Raw genomic sequence first — 25,589 nt, forward strand, 5'->3', positions numbered from 1 at the left:
TATATACATACACACATAGCTCTGCTATATACATACACACATAGCTCTGCTATATACATGCACACATAGCTCTGCTATATACATGCACACCTAGCTCTGCTATATACATGCACACATAGCTCTGCTATATACATACACACCTAGCTCTGCTATATACATACACACATAGCTCTGCTATATACATACACACATAGCTCTGCTATATACATACACACCTAGCTCTGCTACATACAGACAGAGACAGACATGCGCGGCTCCGGGGGGGGGCATAAATCGGGGGTGGGGAGGGCACATACCGCGCAGGTCATGGTGGAGAGGGGGCCCACACAGCGCCGGAGGGACACGCTGTGCTGGGGGTCGCTGGCTGGCACTGCAACTCTCATCTGTGGGACTGAGCAGGATGCCGGTCTGTAGCTCCGCCCACAGATGAAGTTCAAACCAGGAAGTCTGCGCGCCTTAAAGAGACGGCGCCGCAGATTCCTGCCGAGGACTGCGGTCCCCGGAACTCGGCCCGGGGACCGCAGAACTAAGGAGAGTGGGCCCCGGCCAAGGTGCACCAGAGCTGACGAGGCCGAGTGGGCCCCCCCGGCTCTCCAGGGCCCCGGCATTTGCCCGGGTACGCCGGGTGCTGACGCCGGCCCTGGCGCAGGCTCATATAATATGCACCGCTCCCCCAGCCCATCACTGCGTGCGATTTCAGCACCACCGGAGATGGACAGCGGCTGTGCATATTATATGAGCGGGAGATCAAAGGCTGCAGTCCGCAGTGTTCACCTGCGGTCCAGAGCTGATGCCCCGACCTCCCCTGGACGCTGCAGTATATATATATATATATATATATATATATATATATATATATATATATATATATATATATATATATATATATATATATATATATATATATATATATATATATATATATATATATATATATATATATATATATATATATATATATATATATATATATATATATATATATATATATATATATATATATATATATATATATATATATATATATATATATATATATATATATATATATATCCCCCCGTATATTCGACTTATAAGACGCACCCCCTACTTTCCCCCAAGCAAAAGTGCATCTTATAAAGCGAAAAATACGGTAAAAAGCAGATACCAAAAAGTTTGGGAGGAATACAACTAGGTAATAGCACCAAAGAAAAGGACTTGGTCATAATAGTGGATCCCAGATTCAACATGAGCCAACAGTGTGGGGCTGCAGCTAAAAAGGCCAACAAAATTCTGGGATGTATCTAGACCAGCATTGACTATATCAAGAGAAGTATTTATTCCCCTATACTCTGCCCTGGTCAGACCCCACCTGGAATACTGTGTACAGTTCTGGGCGCCCCAATTCAAGAAAGACATCGATATATTGGAGCAAGTCCAGAGAAGAGCAACCAAAATGGTAGAAGGTCTGCAAACAATGTCCTTTGAAGAACGGCTAAAAGAACTAGGGAGGTTTAGTTTGAAAAAGAGAAGGCTGAAAGGAGACTTAATAGCGGTCTACAAATATCTGAAAAGGTAGTCACAGTGCAGAGGGAACTACCCTATTCTCATTAGCACAAGAAAGTACAAGAAGCAATGGGATTAAACTTAAAGGAGGGAGATTCAGATTAGACATTAGGAAAAACTTTGACAGTGAGGGCAGTCAGGGAGTGGAACAGGTTACCACGGGAGGTGGCGAGCTCTCCATCAATGGAAATCTTCAAGCAGCATCTGGATAAACACATAGCTGGGACGAATTAGAAAAGCCTGCACTCGCAAGAGGTTAGACCCGATGGCCCTTGAGGTCCCTTCCAACTATCATTCTATGATTCTGTAACCATCAACAAGGTTCTTACACCTCAACTGGAATTTTGGATCACACTTTTCAAACTGCTCCAGATTCCCTCAAATTTGAAGTGTCCTCTCCCAACAGCAATTTCTTCAGCGCTCTATTGGGAGACCCAGACGATTGGGGTATAGCTACTGCCCTCCGGAGGCCACACAAAGCACTACACCAAAAGTGCAAGGCCCCTCCCCTTCTGGCTATACCCCCCCGTGGTATCACGGGTACTCCAGTTTTAGCTTTGTGTGCGAAGGAGGTCAGACATTCCATGCATAGCTCCACAGATTTTAGTCAGCAGCAGCTGCTGACTATTTCGGATGGAAGAAAAGAGGGCCCATATAGGGCCCCCAGCATGCTCCCTTCTCACCCCTGGATGGTGTTGTAAGGTTGAGGTACCTATTGCTGGTACAGGGCTGGAGCCTCACATGCTGTTTTCCTTCCACATCCCCTTGGGGGCTCTGTGGAAGTGGGATCCTGCCGGCCTCAAAGCTCTGACGCCGGGCTCCATCCACAGACCCATAGCACCTGGTGGATGCCGAGCAGGAGTACCATCAGGGACCGGGCCCTGCATCATACAGGTACTCTGTGTCCCCGGCAGGCACAGACGCACTCCGGGCTGGCTGGGCGTTGTAGTGCGCCGGGGACCGTACACTGAGCTGGTGTTCCTACAGTTATCTGGGGGACTTTGTGTTCTGGGAACGCAGCGCCGACCCTCACTGGACCGGCGGCGCTGCTGTGACTTGTGGTGCGCCGGGGATACGCCGACCGCGCTTTTACGGCGGGGGCGTTTATAACTCTAGTCCCCGGCTTTTTGGGCCTCGGACGCCGGCAGCTCCGATCGTTCCCGCCCCCACCCTGTCAATCAGGGTAGGGGAGAGACGCTGTTTCACGGCAGCGACGAGGGCTGGAGCCTGATTTACATGCTCCAGCCCTCTCACTATGCACAGAGGGAAGCAGGCTTCCCGCTCTTGGTCAGGAACGCCCAGGGCCCGCCCCCCTTCCTCTCTCAGGACGCCGGCAGCCATTACATGCATGTCTGGCTGGAGGAAGGACGCAAGGCTCTGGGAGACCTAGACTGAGGGGCTTTGGGAGACCACACACCCGCTCTTAAGCGGGCGGTAAGCGGCTTTTCAGCTGGCCCCTCTAGTGCCTTACTGTGTATTAGTGTACTGTGTCACTGGACATAGATATTTATTGATTTCTTGCACTGTGAGGTCGCTTCCTGGCTGAATACCCCAGATCGCTCTGAGGAGGCAGCAACATGTCATCCACAAGACGCAAGGCTGCCAAGGCTAGGGCTGTGTGCACTGCGTGTGCTGCATGTGGGGCTGCTCTACCAGCAGGCTCCAATGACCCCCATTGTGTGCAATGCTCAGATCCGGTGCTGCTTCGCCAGCCGGAGTCCGGAGAGGTAGTGACCCAGGCTGAGACGCTTGTAAGTCCTGCCCCGGTGTCAGGGACAGACTTTGCAGTTTTTGCGGATAATATGTCTGTGGCTATGGCAAAAATCCTGGAAACTTTGCAATCCATGCCTGGGGCTCAGTCTATGGACACGGCGAGGTCTATGTCCTCTAATCCTCCGCAGTTGGATTTAATCCAGACTGCAAGGGGGTCCCCGGCTTCTCAGGATGAGTACAATGACTCAGATGATTGCCCCAGCCACCCCAAGCGGGCTCGCTGGGAAAGACCCTCAACGTCATCACACTGCTCAGGGTCTCAGCGCAATCAGTCTCCATGTGATGTGTCTGAAGAGAGTGATCAGGAGTCTAATCCTGGAACCCCTCTCAATCTGGATACCCCGGATGGGGACGCCATGGTAAACGATCTTATCTCAGCCATCAATAGGCTGTTAGATATTTCTCCCCCAGCCCCTTCAGCAGAAGAGGCAGCGGCGGAGCAGGAGAAGTTTCGTTTCCTCTATCCCAAGCGTAAATTAAGTGCTCTGTTGGATCACTCTGACTTCAGAGAATCAATCCAGAAACACGACGCTCATCCAGAAAAGCGTTTCTCTAAACGTTCTAAGGATACACGTTATCCTTTCCCACCTGATGTGGTCAAGCGCTGGACCCAGTGTCCAAAGGTGGACCCCCCGATTTCCAAGCTTGCAGCTAGATCCATAGTTGCAGTGGAGGATGGCGCTTCACTTAAGGATGCCAATGACAGACAGATGGACCTTTGGTTAAAATCTGTCTATGAAGCTATCGGCGCGTCGTTTGCTCCAGCATTCGCAGCCGTATGGGCACTCCAAGCTATTTCAGCTGGTTTAGCAAAAGTGGATGCTATCATCCATCCAGCGGTGCCGCAAGTGGCGCACCTTACCTCGCAGATGTCTGCGTTTGCCTCTTACGCTATCAATGCGGTCCTAGAATCTACCAGCCGCACCTCAATGGCGTCTGCCAATTCGGTAGTTTTGCGCAGGGCATTGTGGTTAAAGGACTGGAAAGCAGATGCTGGTTCCAAAAAATGTTTAACCAGCTTGCCTTTATCTAGAGATAGACTGTTTGGCGAGCCATTGGCTGACATCATTAAACAGTCCAAGGGTAAAGACTCCTCTTTACCCCAGCCCAGATCAAGCAAACCTCAGCAGAGAAAGTGGCAGCAGAAGTTTCAGTCCTTTCGAGGTTCGGGCAAAACACAATTCTCCTCGTCCAAAGGGACTCAGAGGACGCAAAGAAGCTCAGATTCCTGGCGGGCTCACTCACGCCCCAAGAAAGCAAATGGAGGAACCGCTTCCAAAGCGGCTACCTCATGACTTCCAGTCCCCTCCCTCCGCATCTCCGGTCGGGGGCAGGCTCTCCCGCTTTTACGACACTTGGATGTCACAGGTCAAAGACCGGTGGGTGACAGACATTTTGTCTCGCGGGTACAGAATCGAGTTCAGTTCTCGTCCTCCAGCTCGGTTCTTCAGAACCTCCCCACATCCAGACCGTGTAGATGTCCTGCGGCAGGCGGTGGACTCCCTAAGAGCGGAAGGAGTAGTGGTTCCTGTACCGTCTCAGGAACAAGGGAGAGGGTTTTACTCCAATCTCTTTGTGGTGCCAAAAAAGGACGGCTCGTTCCGTCCTGTTCTGGACCTAAAACTGCTCAACAAACATGTGCACGCCAGACGGTTCCGGATGGAAACCCTCCGTTCTGTCATTGCCTCAATGTCTCAAGGAGACTTCCTTGCCTCAATAGACATCAAAGATGCTTATCTCCACGTGCCAATTGCTACAGAACATCAACGTTTTCTACGTTTTGTGATAGGAGACGACCATCTTCAGTTCGTAGCTCTGCCATTCGGTCTGGCGACAGCCCCCCGGGTCTTCACCAAGGTCATGGCGGCGGTGGTAGCAGTCTTGCACTCTCAGGGACACTCGGTGATCCCTTACCTAGACGATCTACTTGTCAAGGCACCCTCTCAAGAGGCATGCCAACTCAGTCTACAGGCTACGCTGGAGACTCTCCAGACTTTTGGATGGATCATCAACTTTCCAAAGTCAAATCTGTCACCGACACAGTCACTAACGTATCTTGGCATGGAGTTCCATACTCGAGCAGCGAGAGTGAAGCTTCCGCTAAACAAGCAGCGGTCCTTACAGACAGGGGTGCAATCTCTCCTTCAGGGCCAGTCGCACCCCTTGCGGCGCCTCATGCACTTCCTAGGGAAGATGGTGGCAGCCATGGAAGCAGTTCCCTTTGCGCAGTTTCATCTGCGTCCACTTCAATGGGACATTCTCCGCCAATGGGACGGGAAGACAACTTCCCTAGACAGGAAAGTCTCTCTTTCCCAGACGGCCAAGGACTCTCTACAATGGTGGCTCCTTCCCACCTCATTGTCTCAGGGAAGATCCTTCCTGCCCCCATCCTGGGCAGTGGTCACGACAGATGCGAGTCTGTCGGGGTGGGGAGCAGTGTTTCTACACCACAGGGCTCAGGGGACGTGGACTCCGCAAGAGTCCACCCTTCAGATCAATGTTCTGGAAATCAGGGCAGTGTATCTTGCCCTACTAGCCTTTCAACAGTGGCTGGAAGGAAAGCAGATCCGAATCCAGTCGGACAACTCCACAGCGGTGGCATACATCAACCACCAAGGAGGGACGCGCAGCCGGCAAGCCTTTCAGGAAGTCCGGCGCATTCTGAATTGGGTGGAGGACACAGCATCCACCATCTCCGCGGTTCACATCCCAGGCGTAGAAAACTGGGAAGCAGACTTCCTCAGTCGCCAGGGTATGGACGCAGGGGAATGGTCCCTTCACCCGGACGTGTTTCAAGAAATCTGTCGCCGCTGGGGGGTGCCGGACGTCGACCTAATGGCGTCTCGGCACAACAACAAGGTCCCGGCATTCATGGCGCGGTCGCGCGATCAAAGAGCTCTGGCGGCAGACGCCTTGGTGCAAGATTGGTCGCAGTTCCGCCTCCCATATGTATTCCCGCCTCTGGCACTCTTGCCCAGAGTATTACGCAAGATCAGATCCGATTGCAGCCGCATCATACTCGTCGCCCCAGACTGGCCGAGGAGATCGTGGTATCCGGATCTGTGGCATCTCACGGTCGGCCGACCGTGGTCACTTCCAGACCGTCCAGACCTGCTGTCTCAAGGGCCGTTTTTCCATCAGAATTCTGCGGCCCTGAACCTGACTGTGTGGCCATTGAGTCCTGGATCCTATCGTCAACAGGCTTATCCCAGGGAGTGGTAGCCACAATGAGACAAGCTAGGAAGTCAACTTCTGCTAAGATCTACCACAGAACGTGGAAGATTTTCTTAACCTGGTGCTCTGCTCAGGGAGTGTCTCCCTGGCCATTTGCATTGCCCACTTTTCTGTCTTTCCTGCAATCAGGGTTGGAAAAGGGCTTGTCGCTCAGCTCCCTTAAAGGGCAAGTCTCGGCACTATCCGTGTTTTTTCAGAAACGTCTAGCACGTCTTCCTAAGGTGCGCACGTTCCTGCAGGGGGTCTGTCATATTGTGCCCCCGTACAAGCGGCCGTTGGATCCATGGGATCTGAACAGAGTACTAGTTGCTCTCCAGAAGCCGCCTTTCGAGCCTCTCAAAGAAGTTTCTTTTTCTCGCCTGTCACAGAAAGTGGCGTTTCTTGTTGCGATCACATCGCTTCGGCGAGTGTCTGAGCTGGCAGCTCTGTCATCCAAGGCTCCCTTCTTGGTGTTCCACCAGGACAAAGTAGTGCTGCGCCCCATTCCGGAGTTTCTCCCTAAGGTCGTATCCTCGTTTCATCTTAATCAGGATATATCCTTGCCTTCCTTTTATCCTCATCCGGTTCACCGGTATGAAAAGGACTTGCGTTTGCTAGATCTGGTGAGAGCTCTCAGGATCTACATTTCCCGCACGGCGCCCATGCGCCGTTCCGATGCACTTTTTTGTCCTTGTCGCTGGTCCGCGCAAGGGGTTGCAGGCTTCTAAAGCTACCTTGGCTCGATGGATCAAAGAACCAATTATAGAGGCCTACCGTTCTGCTGGGCTTCCGGTTCCTTCAGGGCTAAAAGCCCACTCAACCAGAGCCGTGGGTGCGTCCTGGGCATTACGGCACCAGGCTTCAGCTCAACAGGTGTGTCAGGCAGCTACCTGGTCGAGTCTGCACACTTTCACCAAGCATTATCAGGTGCATACCTATGCTTCGGCGGATGCCAGCTTAGGTAGAAGAGTCCTGCAGGCGGCAGTGACATCCCCGTAGGGGAGGGCTGTTTTGCAGCTCTAACATGAGGTATTTCGTTACCCACCCAGGGACAGCTTTTGGACGTCCCAATCGTCTGGGTCTCCCAATAGAGCGCTGAAGAAGAAGGGAATTTTGTTACTTACCGTAAATTCCTTTTCTTCTAGCTCTTATTGGGAGACCCAGCACCCGCCCTGTTGTCCTTCGGGATTGTTTTTGCTGTTTGCGGGTACACATGTTGTTCATGTTGAACGGTTTTTCAGTTCTCCGATGTTAATCGGAGTTAATTTGTTTAAACCAGTTGTTGGCTTCCTCCTTCTTGCTTTGGCACTAAAACTGGAGTACCCGTGATACCACGGGGGGGTATAGCCAGAAGGGGAGGGGCCTTGCACTTTTGGTGTAGTGCTTTGTGTGGCCTCCGGAGGGCAGTAGCTATACCCCAATCGTCTGGGTCTCCCAATAAGAGCTAGAAGAAAAGGAATTTACGGTAAGTAACAAAATTCCCTTCTTTAAGATCTTTCAACAGGCGTTAGATCTGCATTCATTGCTGGTCACTTCAGAACTCTTTGTTTCCATTCATTTCTGGGGGCTTCTTGAAGTATGTTTGGGGGTCATTGTCCTGCTGGGAGACCCATGACCTTGGAGGCAAACCCAGCTTTCTGGCACTGCACTATGTTGCAACCCAAAATCCTTTTGTAATCTACAAATTTCATCAAGCCTTGCACCCAGTGCTAGAAGCTGCTAAAAAAACAAACAAAATACCTTTGAACCGCCACCATATTTGACTGTAGGTACTGTGATCTCCTCTTTGAAGGTCTCATTCAGTTTTCCATAGACCGTAGAATGATATGCTTTATCTTGGTCTCATCTGCCCTCGAGACTTTCTCAGAGGATTTTGAACTGCAGTCTAGGATTTTAGGTCTGTCAGCTTTGGGGTACTTCTGGGTCTCAACGGTTAGTTTGCACTGACACTCATGCAAACTGAGCGTGCAGGTCATTTTGAATTTCTTTAGAACTTGATTAGGACTGCTTATCCACCATGATCCTGCACTGCAACCTTTCACCAATTTTTGTCTGCTGTCCACATCCAGGGAGATTAGTTACAATGCCATGAATTTTAAAAACAAGATTTTTATGCACTCACTGTAAAATCTCTTTCTCAGACTCTTCATTGGGGGACACAGGAGACCATTAATGTATGCTGATGTTGCTAGGATGTGGACACTAAGAAGTGGACACTAGGCAAAGAAAAAAAAAAAATTAGCGCCTCCTCAGCAGTGTGCACCCACTGACTGACCGGAACCTAAATCAGTTCGTGATCAAGCAATAGGATAAGTGAAATCCAACTCAGAAATTTTTTAACAATAATGGACCAACAGGGGCACAATTGAGGAAGGCTGCGTACCCCCCACTGAATGCTCCGAGAAATAGATATAACGGCGAGTACACAAAAATCTTTTCTCGCTCGCTTCATTGGGGACACAGACCATGTGATGTCCAAAAGCAGTCCCGAGTGTGGGAAACAGAACAAGGATAGAGGAATTAGCAAAAGTCAGGTTTAGAGATGAGCAAGGTTTGCATCTGCTGAGGCAAGGGTATGCATGCTATAGAATTTGGAAAAGGTGTGCAGGCTGGACTACATAGCAGCCTTGCATATTTGGTTAGCAGAACCCTGGTGGCATGCAGCCCAGGATGCCCTCACCACTTGGATGCAATGTGCCTTCAGTGCTAGAGGAAGTGGCCTACGATTGACCCAGTACGCCTGCGAAATAGCAGACGGGATCCAGCAAGCAATAGTGGACTTAGAAGCAGGACGACTCTTGCATTAACTTTAGGGATTGATGAAGAGGGAGTCAGATTCTCTGAAGGAATCTGTACAAGAGAGATATAGGTGCAAGGCCCTGACAAAATCCAGCTTGTGTAAGGATTGTTCCAGAGAGTTTGAAGGAAAGAAGGAAGAACAATTAACATTAACACAAAAAGGAGACACGAGCTTGGAGAGAAAGTAAAGGACTGGACGAAGAACCGCTTTGTGGTGATTGAGAACCAAGAATGGGGAGTGGCAGGACAGGGTCGCCAATTCAGATACCGGCCTTATAGAGATACTGGCCACCAGAAAATAAATCTCCCAGGACAGGAGGGAGAGAGAAGTATCTTGAATGAGCTTGAACGGAGAACCTTGACGTGCACGGAGAACCAGATTGAGGTCTCATGGGTCCACTGGTTGACAAAAAGGAGCCACGCCCTGGAAAAAGCCTCTCGTCCCCAGATAAAAGCCCAAGTTATTTTGAAAAAGTACTGACTGTGCCTTAACCTGCCCCTTAAGGGAACTGAGGGACAATTTGGAATCCAGGCCAGACTCAAGATAGGTAAGATTAGGCAGAAGAGAAAAAAAAACAAAAAACATGGGAGACGTAAATGTGTGTTCGCATCACCGAAAATAGGTTTTCCACGTCCTGTACTCTATGTGGGATGACGAGAGTTTTCTGGCTTTTAATCATAGGCTAAAGGGATAAACCTGTCTCAGAATTGTTGATTCAATGGCCAGGTCGTCAAAATGAGAGACTGAAAATTCGGGTAGAAGAGGGGGCCCTGGGAGAGAAGGTCTGGTCGATCCAGAAGCTCCCAGGGTGTGCGCGCGAGCAGGTTGACTAGGTCCACCTACCAGGCTTTCATGGGCCAGTCCGAAGCCATTAGGATAGCAGGGACTCCTTCTCCCTGAACTTTTTTTTTTTTTTTCTTCTTCATTTTTATGACTTTCAGAATTAGGGGAAGGGAATGGGAAAGGAGGGGGGGGGGGGGCGTAGAGAACGGAAATTGGAACTGGGACCAGGGAATGACAAGTGCGCCCAATCCAATTGCGAGGGGTTCACGGCATCTTGACACGAAGAGCGCAGCTTTGTGATTTAAGCAAGATGCCATCAGGTAGACAGCTGGGATTCCCCATCTTTGACAGATCTGATTTAACATGTCCATGTAGAGGGACCACTCACCTGAGGAGCGTCCCCGACGGCTTAGAAAGTCGGTCGCCCAGTTTTCCACGCTTGGAAATGGTGACCGCTGAGATAGCAGGTACCTGATTCTCAGCCCAGATAAGGATCTGGGACAACTACTTCATCACTGCGGGTTCCCCCCGGGGAATGATCTAAGCCACGGCCGTGGCATAATCGGATTGTATCCTTACTGGTGACCTGCTGGAAGTGTCTGCAGACTGAGGAGAGCTCTAGGACGTCGATGGCTATGGAGGTTTCGCTGGGGTTCCAGCTGCCTTGGGTGGTGTGTTAGAAGACAATTCCCCAGCCGAGGAGACCTGCATCCGTTCTGACAACCTGCCAGCGGGGTGTGAGGCATGACTTCTCAAGGTGGAGGGAAGAAGAGGGGTTTCACAAAGTCAGACTGTCTCACCCGTTGAGACCGTAAAATTGGACGGTCGAAAGAGAAGGGTCTCCTGTCCGAGGCTGACAGGAGGGCCAGCTGAAGGCGGTATAAATGAAATTGAGCGAAAGGGACAACTTCCATTGCTGCTACCATCTAACCCAGGACTGAGGTTGCGAAATCTAAGAAGAAGCGTGGAGATTTTCTCTTGTGGGAGAAAGACCCTGGCCTGAGTGATCTCAAAGAGCATATCTAGAAAGACAAAGAAACGAGCCGGGGTCAAAGACTACTTCCGGGGATTGATCAACCAACCTAGGAGGGAGAAAAGTGTTTATGGTGATCTGAAGGCTTTTGAGAGAAAGACAGACCCTTGATTAGTAGGTCTTCTATGTAGAGAATAATTTGAATTCCCTTGGGGCGGAGAATGGTCATGACGGCCGATGTGACTTTCTTGAATACGCGAGGGAATGTAGTGAGGCAGAATGGGATGGGTGTGAACTGGTGCACAATCCTTCATCCACAAAAGATCTGTGGATTGTTCAAGATTATTGTGAAACTACCTGCTGTGTTCCTCCAAAAAACTGTCTGCAAGTAAAGAGTGATTACACTGAAGATTGATTTCAGATTTGTGTTTTCACTTTGCATTTTAATTGACAAATTATTAAAAATTCTACTTTTGAAGGCATTCTTAATTCCAGCACCACACATGAGCCTTAATGCATAACCGTTCTTTTAGTTTAATTTCATAAATCAATAGTACACATGGAAAAAAAAGCAATTTTGTAATATATCTTACGCAAATTTGCTTCTTTCTCTACCAGAATTGATTAATCAATCAAAATTCGCAATTCTGAGGTAGAGACTGTACTCAGGGAAGAATCTGCCATTACTGAGATAGAAGACGGCGGTTGTTACTGATGAAATTATATGATGACGAGAGGAGGGAGGAGCTAGAAGCAGAGATCCTCTATCTACATAGAAACTTATCAGTAACAGCTTCCATCTCCTATCTTAAGGTACCGTCACACTAAACAACTTACCAGCGATCCCAACAACGATACAACCTGATAGGGATCGCTGGTAAGTTGCTAGGAGGTTGCTGGTGAGAGGTCACACAGTCAGACGCTCCAGCGATCCCACCAGCAACCTGACCTGGCAGGGATCGCTGGAGCATCGCTACAAGGGTTGCTGGTGAGCTGTCACCAGCAACCAGTGACCAGACCCCAGCCAGCAGCGACACACTGAAGCGATGCTGCGCTTGGTAACTAAAAGGTAAATATCGGGTAACCAACCCGATATTTACCTTGGTTACCAGCGCACGCAGCTACACGTGCAGAGAGCAGGGAGCAGCGCACACCGCTTGGCGCTGGCTCCCTGCTCTCCTAGTTACAGCACACATTGGGTTAATTACCCGATGTGTGCTGCAGCTACACGTGCAGAGAGCAGGGAGCCGCGCACACTGCTTAGCGCTGGCTCCCTGCTCTCCTAGCTACAGTACACATCGGGTTAATTACCCGATGTGTACTCTGCTACACGTGCAAGGAGCAGGAGCCGGCACTGACAGTGAGAGCGGCGGAGGCTGGTAATGAAGGTAAATATCGGGTAACCAAGGACAGGGCTTCTTGGTTACCCGATGTTTACCGTGGTTACCAGTGTCCGCAGAAGCCGGCTCCTGCTGCCTGCACATTTAGTTGTTGCTGTCTCGCTGTCACACACAGCGATCTGTGCTGCACAGCGGGACAGCAACAACTAAACAATGGCCCAGGACATTCAGCAACAACCAACGACCTCACAGCAGGGGCCAGGTTGTTGCTGGATGTCAGACAGCAACATCACTAGCAACATCGCTGCTATGTCACAAAAGTTGTTCGTTAGCAGCGATGTTGCTAGCGATGTTGCTTAGTGTGACGGGGCCTTTAGTAATGGGAACGTCTTCACTGAATACAGATTGTATCTCAGAACGACTGATCATTCCGGAAATTATAAAGGCAATAACTCTGAATTGTTTTAACACATCAGTGATTTTGAATAAATTTTTCGTGATACTTTTTACGTTATGTTACTGGTAAATTTAGGTTGCTATTTTCATGAACACACAAGATAATTGACAATTTTAAAAAACGCAATTTTCAATCCTTGAATTTTTACACCTTTAGGGTATGTGCGCACGTTGCGTACTAGCCCAGCACCGTAAAAGGTGCGCTTCAGAGCGCAGCTGAAAAGCTCCGTTCTGAAGCGCATGGTGCCGGCGAGAACGTGCGCTCTGCCTGCAGCTCCTCCCATAGACAGAGCAGGAGCTGCCGGCAAAGCGCACGGAAGAAGTGACATGTCACTTCTTTTTGCGCAGCGCTTCGGCAGTAGCCGAAGCGCTGCGCTTTAAAACGCCACGTGCGCACGGCCCCTGCACAATCTCCATAGACTGTGCAGGGGACGCAGGACGCATGCAGTTACGCTGCGCTACAAAGCGCAGCGTAACTGCATGAATTTACGCAACGTGCGCACATAGCCTTACTCCAGATACTACACAAAATAGTTAATAGATAACATGTACCTTATCTCTACTTTACATTAGCACCATCTGGCAAATGCCCTTTCTTATTTTGTTTGGATGTTAGCTTTAACAATCAGCAATTTTTCATAATTTAAGGAAAGTTACAAACAGTTATTTTTCAGTTTTGAAATTACTTTGAGGGATCTGTATATTACCTCCAAAAATTATATTTTAAAACAGCACCCTTTAACATATTAAAAACTGCTGTCAAGTGCTAATATCTGTTCAGGTCATTATAGCTGGCAGACAAACTATTTTGAGGCTATACATTGCTATGGCAACCATCAGTACCACCCAATCGTGATCTCAGTGTGCTGATGGGGTTTAAGAGGGAACCCCCATGCTCTGTTGACCATCTGGATGCAGACGTCGAATTGACAGCAGCATCTAGAGGAATTAAAGTGACATACTTGTGCCAATAAAGTGTGGCTAAAGAAACAGGGTGTCCGCTATAGTGTACAACTGACAGCAGTTTCATTTTCACTGTTGGGGGAGATGCTATTCTTTTATATCTCAGGTCAGTAATAAGGTCTATAGATTGTCATTAGGGGGTTAAGCAACAAAAAATGGCAAGGTGAAAAATAGTGCTGCATTTAATAAATAAATTATACATGATAAGCACAGCACCTATTTGAGAAGAAATGCTGAAGACTTGCAAGAAATACCTGAAAATGTTAGGGCCCGATTCATGAAAACTGTTACATCAGTACTGTGGAGCAATAAAGCTTTGAATTGTTGCATATTTTTTAGTGCAACTGGTGGGTGCGCTAAAATCATGAGACTTTGGGATTCTGGCGCCATTTTCACCCAACTCCTCATGAATTAGGAGAGTGACTCCAGCACATATCATCAAGACCAGAGTGAACAATGCCGGCCTTGATGTATCGGACTCAGTCTGTAATTTGAACCAAATCCTCATGGAGTAAAATTGACAATTTGGAACTTTACCTTCTTGATACACAATGTGCTTACCTGTCTTTGTAGTTTATTACAGTGTCTACTATAGCATTCATCTGTTTAGTTAGTCTAGGTGGGTTTGGTGACAATTTTTCAGCTGGAGGACGTCCTCTTCTTTTTTTCTCTCGTTTTTCTCCATCATCTTTTACAACCTCTTTGTCTACATTTCTTCGTCGCTTGCGCTTTTTCAGCCGAACTTCCTCTTCCATCTCCTCCAAGTTTCCGTCCTCGATAGCCTGATGACAGACAAAATAAATAGAACGTGTGATTTTTTTTATTCCAGGGTTGACAAAGGGTAATAAATTCTTCAATGAAACCTATATGCAGAAATTTTAAGCGTACATGGAGAGACTAAGGTTAGACCTTAGACCACAGGAGCAGGATCTATTACATTGAGTCCACACAGGCAACATTGTTTGAAAATGGTTTTAATTAATGTCATCTATTTGTATCATTTCTAGTGAGTGTGCATTCAATGTTTCAGACTTTCAAGATGTGAAGGAACTGTTAACACTTTAAAGATCACAATAGATAAATAGTGTTACCCTTCCCATTCTCAATGGAGAATAGAAACACTCAGTTGTGGATTTTTCAGATTTCCAGGAGAAATAAGAGGGGAACAGCACAACACAGCATTTTAAAGGCTATTAATTCATGGGAAATAAATAGAGATGATCGAAAACCTCAAATATTCGGCTTCGCGAATATCCGACAAATAGGTCGCTGCTATGCGAATATTCGATGCACAATGTAAGTCTATGGTAAGCCCGAATAGTTGTTACTCAGGTTTCCCATAGACTTACATTGTGCATCGAATATTCATGAATAGTCGAATAGCGGCGACCTATTCGGCAAATATTCGTGAAGCCGAATATTTGAGGTATTCGATCATCCCTAGAAATAAACACTATGTTTACATGAAACTGATAGATTACCAGTTTCTCAAACTAAAAACGAAAAGAATGGCCAATAGAAGCTGGATCAAAATCATTCCTAGGTCAATTGTAGAATAGTAAAGAAATCAGTATTGAATACCACAACATTGCATATTGCAAATGTATATTACTTCCAAGGGGTGTGGATAAAAGTAATGGCCACCATCAGGGCATGTTCACATAGCGGGGACTTGAAAAGAACAGAGCAACGCAAGTCAAGTTTAAAGCCACATTCACACATTGTTTACATCTATTAAACAGGCTGAAAACCCTGGTCAAATATGCACAATCTGTGAACAAACCCTTATTTGTTAGTCACCAATGTTAAAAAAAACAAAAACAAAAAAAAACGCCAACCACAGATGTCAGTCAGATCAAGTCATCTTAGATGTCTAATAACGGAAACTAGGTTATCATATCAGTTCTCGATTTAAAGGAAAAGGGTTTTGCAAGTTTAAGTGCACTTTTAAAAGTTTGACATGGCAGACGTTTGGGGGATGCGGGTGCTGAAACACTCCTCTGTATTCGTGAGCTTTCAGTCCTTATAGAAGCAGACGGGACGTTGCATGACTGTGGAAGATTCTACACACAGAGGTTAATTTCAGTGATTTTTATTGTCTGTTTCTGAGAGCAATTTCTACTTCTGCAGGACAAAAATCATATATTGGATATGTGATATTCGTCCTGAAGGAGAACTTGCTCTCAGAAATGTGTTGACAATAAAAATCACTAAAATTAACCTTTGTGGCTGTGTGGCGTTGTCCCGTCATTGCTTCTATAAGGAACACAACTACCCCCCCCAAGGATGCTGCAGCAGCCATCTATGCTTTTTCCAGAATTGTGGCTTCTCAACTATAGCAGTCAAGTCCGTTTGTCCCTCCACAGATTTATTATTTTTTATCATCCCCAGATAAGACCTTATCTGCGCTACTTTTTCTTTCCAGTATTTGATTTCTACCATTAGTGAGCTTGAACATCCCGGACAGGCTACGGATGGGTTCAACAAAAAGATAATGAACACTTCAACTACACAGAAAGAACAGAGCTCAGTGCTGCACTGCTACCTACTTGTTACAGCGACAGGTGGGGGTCTCAACAAATCTCCCCCAAAAATCCAGAAAATCATATTGTATGATTCTGAAATCATTAAGTTACTTATTTCATTCAGAAAATAGCATTTCATCACCTACCATCTAGCAAAAATTCTCTCACAGACCTTTTATATTTTTTTTAAGACGCCCTCCTACTTTGAATTCATTATCTGTATTAATTGCATCTGTTTGAACTCGTTACCTGTATAAGACACTTTTCCACACACTAAATTACACTCCAACCTCTCCACTATGGCCAAGACCAAAGAGCGGTCTAAGGACACCAAGGACAAAATGGTATACTTGCACAAGGCTGGGATAGGCTACAGGACAATAGGCAAGCAGCTTGGTAAAAGGGCAACAACTGTTGCTGCAATAATTAGAAAATAGAAGAAACACAAGATGACTGTCATTCTTACTCTGTCTGGGACTTCATGCAAGATCTCGCCTAGTGAGGTAAGAATGATTCTGAGAAAGGTCAGGAATCAGCCCAGAACTACATAAGAGGACCTGGTCAATGACCTGAAGAGAGCTCAGACGACCGTCTCAAAGATTTCAGTTAATAAAACACTACGCAGTCACGGATTAAAATCCAACAGGGCATGCAAAGTTCCCCTGCTCACGTCAGCACATGTCCAGTCCCGTTTGAAGCTTGCCAATGGCCATCAGGATGATCCAGAGGAGGCATGGGAGAAGATTATGTCAGATGAGACCAAAATAGAACTTTTTGGTATCAACTCCACTTTCTATATATGGAGGAAGAAGGATGAAAACAACCCAAAGAACACAGTCCCACCCATGAAGCATGGGGGAGGAAAATCATACTTTGGGGCGGCTTTTCGGCAATGGGGCTAGAATGACTGAACCCTATTGAACGGAGGATGGATGGGGTCATGTCTGGTGAGAGTGTAACCAACAACCTCCTTCCCTCAGAAAGAGCATCGAATATGGGTCGTGGCTGGGTCTTCCAGCTTGACAAAGACCTGAAACATACAGTCGGGGCAACTAAGGAGTAGCTTTGTAAGAAGCATGTCAAGGTCCTGGAGAAGCCTAGCCAGTCTCCAGACCTGAACCCAATATAAAATCTTTGAAGGTACCGGAAAATTAATGTTGCCCAGGGACAGTCCTGAAACCTGAAGGAGGTGGAGAAGATCTGTATGGAAACGTGGGACGAAATCACTGCTATAGTGTGTACAAACTTGGTAAAGAACTACAGGAAACGTCTGACCACAGTATTTGCAAACAAAGGTTTCTGTACCAAATATTAAGTTCCGTTTTTGTATCATATTAAATATTTCATGTAATAAAATGCAAAATACAATGCAATTTTCTGGATTTTTTTTTTATTCTGCCACAGTTGAAGTGTACCCATGCTAAAAATTGCAGACCTCTCCATTCTTTGAAGGTAGGAAGATTTGCAAAATCAGCAGTGTATCAAATACTTATTTTCCCCACTGTAAATGCTAACAGTTTTTATTACCATAATTAACAATAGGAAACAATTAAGTATGAGGAGAAACGGCACAGAATGCAGAGATAAAATAATAATCCATGAGCCAGAACGATCGGCTCACAACCACAGCTGATGCCTAACTTTGGAAGTCATTCTCCCAGAGCAAGTCCACATTATATTGGCTTCCTGTGATGTATACAGCTAAATACAATGAGATATCTACAGCCATACGGCACACCGTGAGTTGTAAAGCACAGCCCCAGCACATCTGGAGGAACATTATACACTTGTTATGCATCTAAATGTTGTCGTCTGCAGCTGAAAAGAAATTTAATCAAATGGCAATTACCTTCACTTTCCACCGTATCAACCATGGGCAATATTTACAGGCAGCACAAATAAACACACTCACGTCATTAGAATCCCATTCAGTTGCGAAGAATAAAAACAGGAAAGAAAAGCCTTCAACCTGGCAGGTGCGTATGCCAAAGGGATTCGCACATCCGTTTTCTAAGGATTGTTATAAATACCCCAAGCCCACCGAACAAATATGAGCAGGAATATCATAAGGGACAGCTCCAGACTAGGCCTTAATAATCAAAAGTCAATTTCCATCATGCTTGTAGCGTTCAGACAATCACCATGAAAAATGCTCAAAAACCTGGCGATTTACAGGAACAAAAAAACAAAATGAACCAGATCAAGAAATACACAAGAGCATTAATATTTATGGGAGTAAAACAGCAGTACCCATCATACCGCAGCTAGCAGACAATTAGAAGGCAGGCTTTCTAGCATGCACTGGATGTCTAAAATGCAGCAGACAAGGCAGGCAACAGTTAATGCTATTGCTTTCTTTAAGCACTCAGATGAACAGAAACACAAGAACAGCCGCTTTACACAGCTACACATGCCTGGTATATAAGTTCTAGCCAATCTGCAAGACGACAAGGAAAAGAGATATTTACCTTACCACTATCTGCAGGCCGGCTATCGGAAATCACTGTTAGTGGGGACAAAATTAACAAGCCAGCAAAGCAGCGAGCTGCTAGTCTCTTCATCAGCTGATCAGGAGAAAAAAAAAAAAAAAAAAGAAGAGGGAGCTGGGGAAAGGCTATGTTTTCATATACAAGTAATTTTATTTTACCGAATATGTAACACTGGACTGCGAGATGGAAATGTGCTGTTTCATTCCACCCAGCACAAGGCCTGAAGCCTCCTTCCGACAGTAATGCTTTAGTATTGACAACTGCTTATCATATTTACCCTTATTATTCCAGGCACAAGCTGGAGATTATCATCGAGGGCAAGCGTTCCTCCAGACTATTCATGGTGGGAACAAATGAGGGATGGACCGGAAGGTAAACCAGACAGGTGAATATTGGAAAACATGTCCATAGTGATCCTAATAAATATCTACATTTTCCAACACTTCCCCCCCCCCCCCCCCCCTTAAAAAAAAAAAAAATCACATAATTGTATATGTGGGGACATTAAATGTAGACTTCGATGTGATGTTCAATACATGGTATAATAATAATCAATCATAGAATTACCCTACGGGGTATACCGGAGACAATAACACAATGGTCATTAGCCAATCTCTGTCTCAGACTGAAAGGTCTTATGCCATATTCTGTGATCTAGAGAATATGAGGGGCTCACCAGGAATGACTACAAAGCCAATTGTTCATCATAGTCCCCTATATAAGTAATATGGGGGGCTCATTAGATATGACTATAAAGACAACTGTTTATCACAGTCACCTACATAGATAATATAGGGAGCTCATCAGGAATTACTACAAAGCCAAGAAGTCATCACAGTCACCTATATAGGTAATATGGGGGAGGGCTCATCAGGAATTACTACAAAGCCAAGAAGTCATCAGTCACCTATACAGGTAATATGGGGGGGGGGCTCATCAGGAATTACTACAAAGCCAAGAAGTCATCAGTCACCTATACAGGTAATATGGGGGGGGGCTCATCAGGAATTACTACAAAGCCAAGAAGTCATCAGTCACCTATATAGGTAATATGGGGGGGGCTCAGAGATACTAGAAAGCCAACTGTTCATCACAGTCGCCTATATAGGTAATATGGGGGGGGGGCTCATTAGAAATTACTATAAAACCAACTGTATATCACAGTCACCTACATAGATAATATAGGGGGCTCATCAAAGCCAAGTGGTCATCACAGTCACCTATATAAATAATATGGGGGGGGTGGCTCATCAGGAAAGACTACAAAGCCAAGTGTTGATCACGGTCACCTATAGAAGTGACATGGGGGGGCTCATCAGGAATGACTACAAAGCCAAGTGCTCATCACAGTCACCTATCTGCATGGAAAGCTGGACAAATCAGTCAGATCACTGCAATGTCCGGGCCATTCTTTAATAACGCTTGTGCTACAGCTGCTGCTGTGATATCCGCAAATTAAAATGCATGCTTTCATTGTACGCTAAAGGAGCAGGAAAATGGAAACGGCTGCAGCCGCGCTGCATGAGCGGAAGATCATTTATGTATACAATACAGACAACCGGACAACTTACTATACAATGCTAGACTTTCAGTGATTGGGGGTGCCATGAAACAAAAACAGAAAGAACAGAGAATGCCCATCCAAATCTTCAGCACGGCAATTATAAATCACAAAGACAAATCCCACATTTCTGATTGGTGACGTGCTGCAGTGAGACCTTATTCAGGGATGGTGACGCCTCTCCTGCTGATCAGCTTCTCAATTTAGTGAGGTGAATGGAAAGGGAGGCACAAGGAGTGAACGGGAAAGCTTAACCCCTAGCAGACTTGCCTCTAGTATGTCTCGGCGTAGCCTCATACACATACAAAGCCAAGTAAACCTTTTGTATAACGTGTGATGCACATATTAGACACACGTCAGTAGGACAGCTCAGATTAGAATGGTTTTAAATTATTAATATGTATATATATTTTTTTACCATACCGAGCAAAGGAATTCCTAGGTCATTTACGGCAAAGGCCAGTTTCAGGGGATTTTAGAAATCTGCAGTGATCAGACAGGGCTGCGCTTGGGGACACCAGCCTTTTTCAGTCATTAGCACAGGAACCAGACTGGCTGCTCACAATGCAGAATACATCCTTATACACGGAGCATGCAGATATTAATCTCCAACACACAGATGTTCAGGTAATTTGCATAATCTACACAATCTGGTCTTTGCACCTTTTACATGAAGAATTGCTCATGCGAAATCAAAATAAATTCTATTTTCCAGATAACAGTTTATATCCTCTGGCAGTGAAAATAAAAAAAACAACAACCCCCCCCTCCAAAAAAAACCCCGAAACAGTACTGTAGGTCAAACAACAATAATCCAGCGCTACATGTACATACAGCTCCAGACATGCACCCAAGATTGGGTGGTGTTACCATGGCAACACAAGAAATATGACCAGTAGGTGAAAATGTAACACACAAACCACTGCACAATCAAGATTCTTCCTAGTAAACATGTACGACTAAGAATCATTAATATTTTGATAATATTGATGCGTATTTACCATATAAACCTGACAAAGGTGAACATATCACCAACAGAGACTCTCAGTGCCAGATACCACCAGGGTACCTGGCATTATGGCAGCCTAGATTAATGGTGTGGGCCTCTCTCAACATGGATGATTGTAAAAATGCAGGGAAAATTATATTATAATATATTATATATATATATATATATATATATATATATATATATTTATTATCTATCTATCTATCTATCTATCTATCTATCTATATATATATATATATATATATATATATATATATATATATCTTTGTACCATGTTAGCCAGTAGAGCTAAAAAAATAATAAAAATCTGTTAATGTTTTTATTTGTAAAAATGCACTAATTCAGCCAATAAGGGAAGGCATTGTATGAATATAGAAAACAAACAACAACTGCTAATCAAAGATTTTCCTGAATTTCTACAGCAAGAGAAATATAGCATTGGCAGCCATTCAACATAGGCATGGACGGGCCAGGTTCACCACAGCAGACACCATTAATGTTTTACAGATATGGCTCTTACAGGGTGGTCCTAGCAGGGGTACCTTGCATTATAACTACCATTTACCTTAAAAAAAAAAAAATCTCATTAAGACAACCCCTGTAGATCTTTCAACAGATTTCACAATCCCAACATTATAAAATAGATCTACTAGACCTGAGAAGGCTGATGTACTTGCAGTGAAATTACAAATAAACTGGCTATTTAATCCTGAGAAAACTGAATCTGTCAGTAGGGTTAAACTCCTACACTGTCTATATGGGGATGCGGTAAACAAAGTTAAAGAAAATTATGCCTTAATATCAGTGGTTCATTTTCTTCCAAGTCATGTGCTTTCAACTGACACACACACACACGGGCTTAGGTGTTAACCAGAGTGGCAGGCAGAACAACAACAATGCTCCATTGGCTTACACTGTAAAGGAGATGTCGGACACACACACACACACACACACACCTCTGATTCGGCTACGCAGTATTGATCATACAATTAGGAAGAGAAACGTAGCAGAGCAGGAAAATGTGGAAGACTGCCATCAGTAATCATTTCAATATAACTACACTACGTTGCATACATATTTAGAAAGGGTTCGGGGGGGGGATAACATTTTTGTTGAGAACGGTCGCGCTGCAGTGGAGTTGGGTCACGGAGGAGTCTCCGTTGTCCGGTGCCGCCTCTTTCGGCCATCTTTGTTCTCCTCCTTCTGAAGCCTGTGTGCATGATGCGTAAGATGTCATCCACACTCACCGGCATTCAGGTCCTGCGCAGGCGCACTTTGATCTGCCCTGAGCAGGGCAGATGAAAGTATTGTAGTGCACCTGCGCAGGACCGGGAAAGAGGATGAAGATGTCCGAAAGAGGAGGTGGAGGCACCGGAGAACGGAGACGCCTCCGTGACCCAACTCCACCGCAGCGCCACCTCCTAGGTAAGTATTATAAAGTGATGTTCTCACAGCGGTCTGGGCTCTTATATACAGCATGTTAGAATGCTGTATATAAGAGCCCACTGGTGGTGGCCGCAGCTTATAGCCAAAAAAAGTGGTGACAGGTTCCGTTTAAAACAGTCATTTCTGCCATACACATGTTTAAAACCAGTTTAGATCTACCATGGTCATACACACCTAATGTAAATTAATGGTAAACAAATTGACAAGTTTCCTGAGAAATGTGATGCCAGGAGAATACATACCACAGTTTACATTTATTTTCCTAGTCATTATTGTACCAGCTGTGACAAGTGTCTGTAACAGGTTCTGTTGGGATTCAGTCATTGTATTGGCCACTTTACAGGTAGAAATACGGCATTCGTTTTTCTCCAATATCTATGATGGGGGCTCAAAGCCTTCGATGTAAACTTTGGTGGCATGCATGAGTTACCACCTACTGGCTATTATACCAGGTGCTTGGCTCAAATATATTTCTGCTGTGTAGTCATACCCATTTCTGGTTTCATTAAAACAACAGACGTTGCTGCATTTAGTGTCAACGACAGTTTTCGGTATAAAGATTTTACTTAATTTTTAATATACTAACATATGCACTGGCTTGTCTTTCGACTGCTGTTTGTTTTATGTAGGCAAAAGAGCCAATATTTTTTCTACAAGACTCGTCTGGGCTGCTCTCCCATTCTCAGAAAATTGTCAAACAAGCAACAAACGGCAAGAGTCAAAATGAATAATATTTGTACACAGTATAATAAGGGCGCCCTGTCAGAATATTCTCATGTACGAAAAATGAACTTCAGCGGACATGAAGAAAATGGGTTGTGCATGACAGACATTTTAAAGCCACATATGTATGAAATGCATTTTGATGTCGGTGAATCACAGCAGTAACTCTAAAAGACTCAACAGTGATTGATTATGGAACTAGGCTGTGTTTATAGGCTTAGTTTAGTAGTGAGAGGGAGATAAGCTGCTGTCAGACATGTTTGGCTGCACTCATGATCTGGGGTAACACAGATAAGGACAAAGTGAAAGGCTACAAGGCTGCTCCAACATACTATACTCTATATCACGGATGCACACCTTGCAGATCTGGGGCCATATGATGCCATTCTATGCAACCCATTAAATGTCTGGACTTGCAAGTTTGTATCTAGTGGCTCTTCACATGTAGCGTCCATGTAAGAAGTGGCATGCAATGTGGGATCAAGGGCAGGCAATTAGTAATGTTCCGGAAAAGTAGATCCAGTGAGACAATGGCCATCTAGGTATGGTGAACCGGAATGGGAGAGAAGCAGACTCCCAGTTTTGTGATAAGTGGGGCCCATGCAGTGTTATAATGCAGTCAGAAAATTTAAAAGCACACCAACCACCAGGATTTTTATATATAACCTAAAGCCAGTGCTATACTGACACTATCAGGCTGATTCTATACATACCTGTAGTGGTCAGCTCGGATGTTTAGGTTTTGAAATCCAAGAAAGTTTATAAAATTAGCTGCTTGTTGAGTGACAGCAGCTGAGGATCAGATACTATCTGGGAGTGGGGGGGGGGAATTCATAGTTATCACCTCCCCCTGTTAGAATTAGCATAAGTATGATACAAATGATTCACTTTGTCTTTTTGCAGGACCTGTGTTAGGTCATGCTCATGTGACCTGGCATCCACCTTTGTTGGCTGATTCTCCGCCCCTTCTGGTCACATGGGTATGACCTCACAGGTCCTGCAAGAGACAGTGAATAATTTCTATCATACTTATGCTAATTCTAACGGGGGAGGGGATAACTATGAATTCCCTCCTCTGTTATTATCTGATCCTCAGCTGCTGTCACTCAAGAAGCTGCTCATTTTATAAACTCCACTTTCTTGGATTTCAAAACCTAAACATCCGAGCTGACCACTACAGGTATGTAGAGAATCAGCCTGATAGTGCCAGTATAGCACTGGCATTAGGTTATATACGAAAATCCTGGGGATTGGTTCCCTTTAACAAACAAAAACCCTGTAGTGCATGCCTCATCTAACGTGTCTGGATATTTTAGGGGGGAGTTGGTATCTAGGACTCATCCACTCCGCTCTCTCTCATGTGTCACATTATACAGTGGAGCTTGAAAGTTTGTGAACATCAGATTATCACATAAGTCCTTAAAACAAAGAGAACCAAATCAAACCAGAGAGTAAAAAATATTAGACTCATCTATTTATTGAGCAAGATAATCCAATATAAGGTTTGTGGTCTGGAAAGGTATCTGAACCTTTAGAAGTAGCCAATAATTTGGAGCTGAAATTAGAATCTGGTGTTTTCAATCAATGGGATGAGTGAGCGACTGTTTTCCTTTTACCAGTTAATAACTGGGCCATTTATGCTCCTTCCTGACAAGAGAGATTATCGAGTTTAATCATATATGTGCTTTTAAAAAGGTTCTAAAATTGTTTTACTCCTTCAGATCCCTTGCCTGCTGAAGAAGCATTTGCACAGCATGATGCTGCCATCATGTGTGACTATGGGGATGATGTTCTCAGGGTGTAATGTAGTGTTAGGTTTCCACAACACAGTGATTTGCCTTTAGCCCAAAATGGTCTACTTGTATCCCATCTGACAAGGGCACCTTCTTCCACATGCCAAGTAGGGGACAAAAATTGTATGTGAAGAAGGTGCAATGGTCAAATGAGCGCAAAGTAAAACTTTTTGTGCTTAATATGAAACACTGTGTGT

General features: G+C 45.4%; 1 protein-coding gene across 7 annotated transcripts in view; it reads right to left on the bottom strand.

Annotated features, from left to right (window-relative positions):
• The window catches only part of SMARCA2 (SWI/SNF related BAF chromatin remodeling complex subunit ATPase 2), a 382,091-nt gene that overhangs the window by 57,137 nt on the left and 299,365 nt on the right, over positions 1 to 25,589 (bottom strand). For all 7 annotated transcript variants that reach the window (XM_075317706.1, XM_075317698.1, XM_075317689.1 and 4 more), the window contains one exon: positions 14,408 to 14,628. In XM_075317706.1, the coding sequence (XP_075173821.1) occupies positions 14,408 to 14,628 (221 nt within the window). The remainder of the gene's footprint in view (positions 1 to 14,407; positions 14,629 to 25,589) is intronic.

Source organism: Anomaloglossus baeobatrachus, chromosome 1 (assembly GCF_048569485.1).
Source record: "Anomaloglossus baeobatrachus isolate aAnoBae1 chromosome 1, aAnoBae1.hap1, whole genome shotgun sequence".
NCBI lineage: Eukaryota > Metazoa > Chordata > Amphibia > Anura > Aromobatidae > Anomaloglossus > Anomaloglossus baeobatrachus.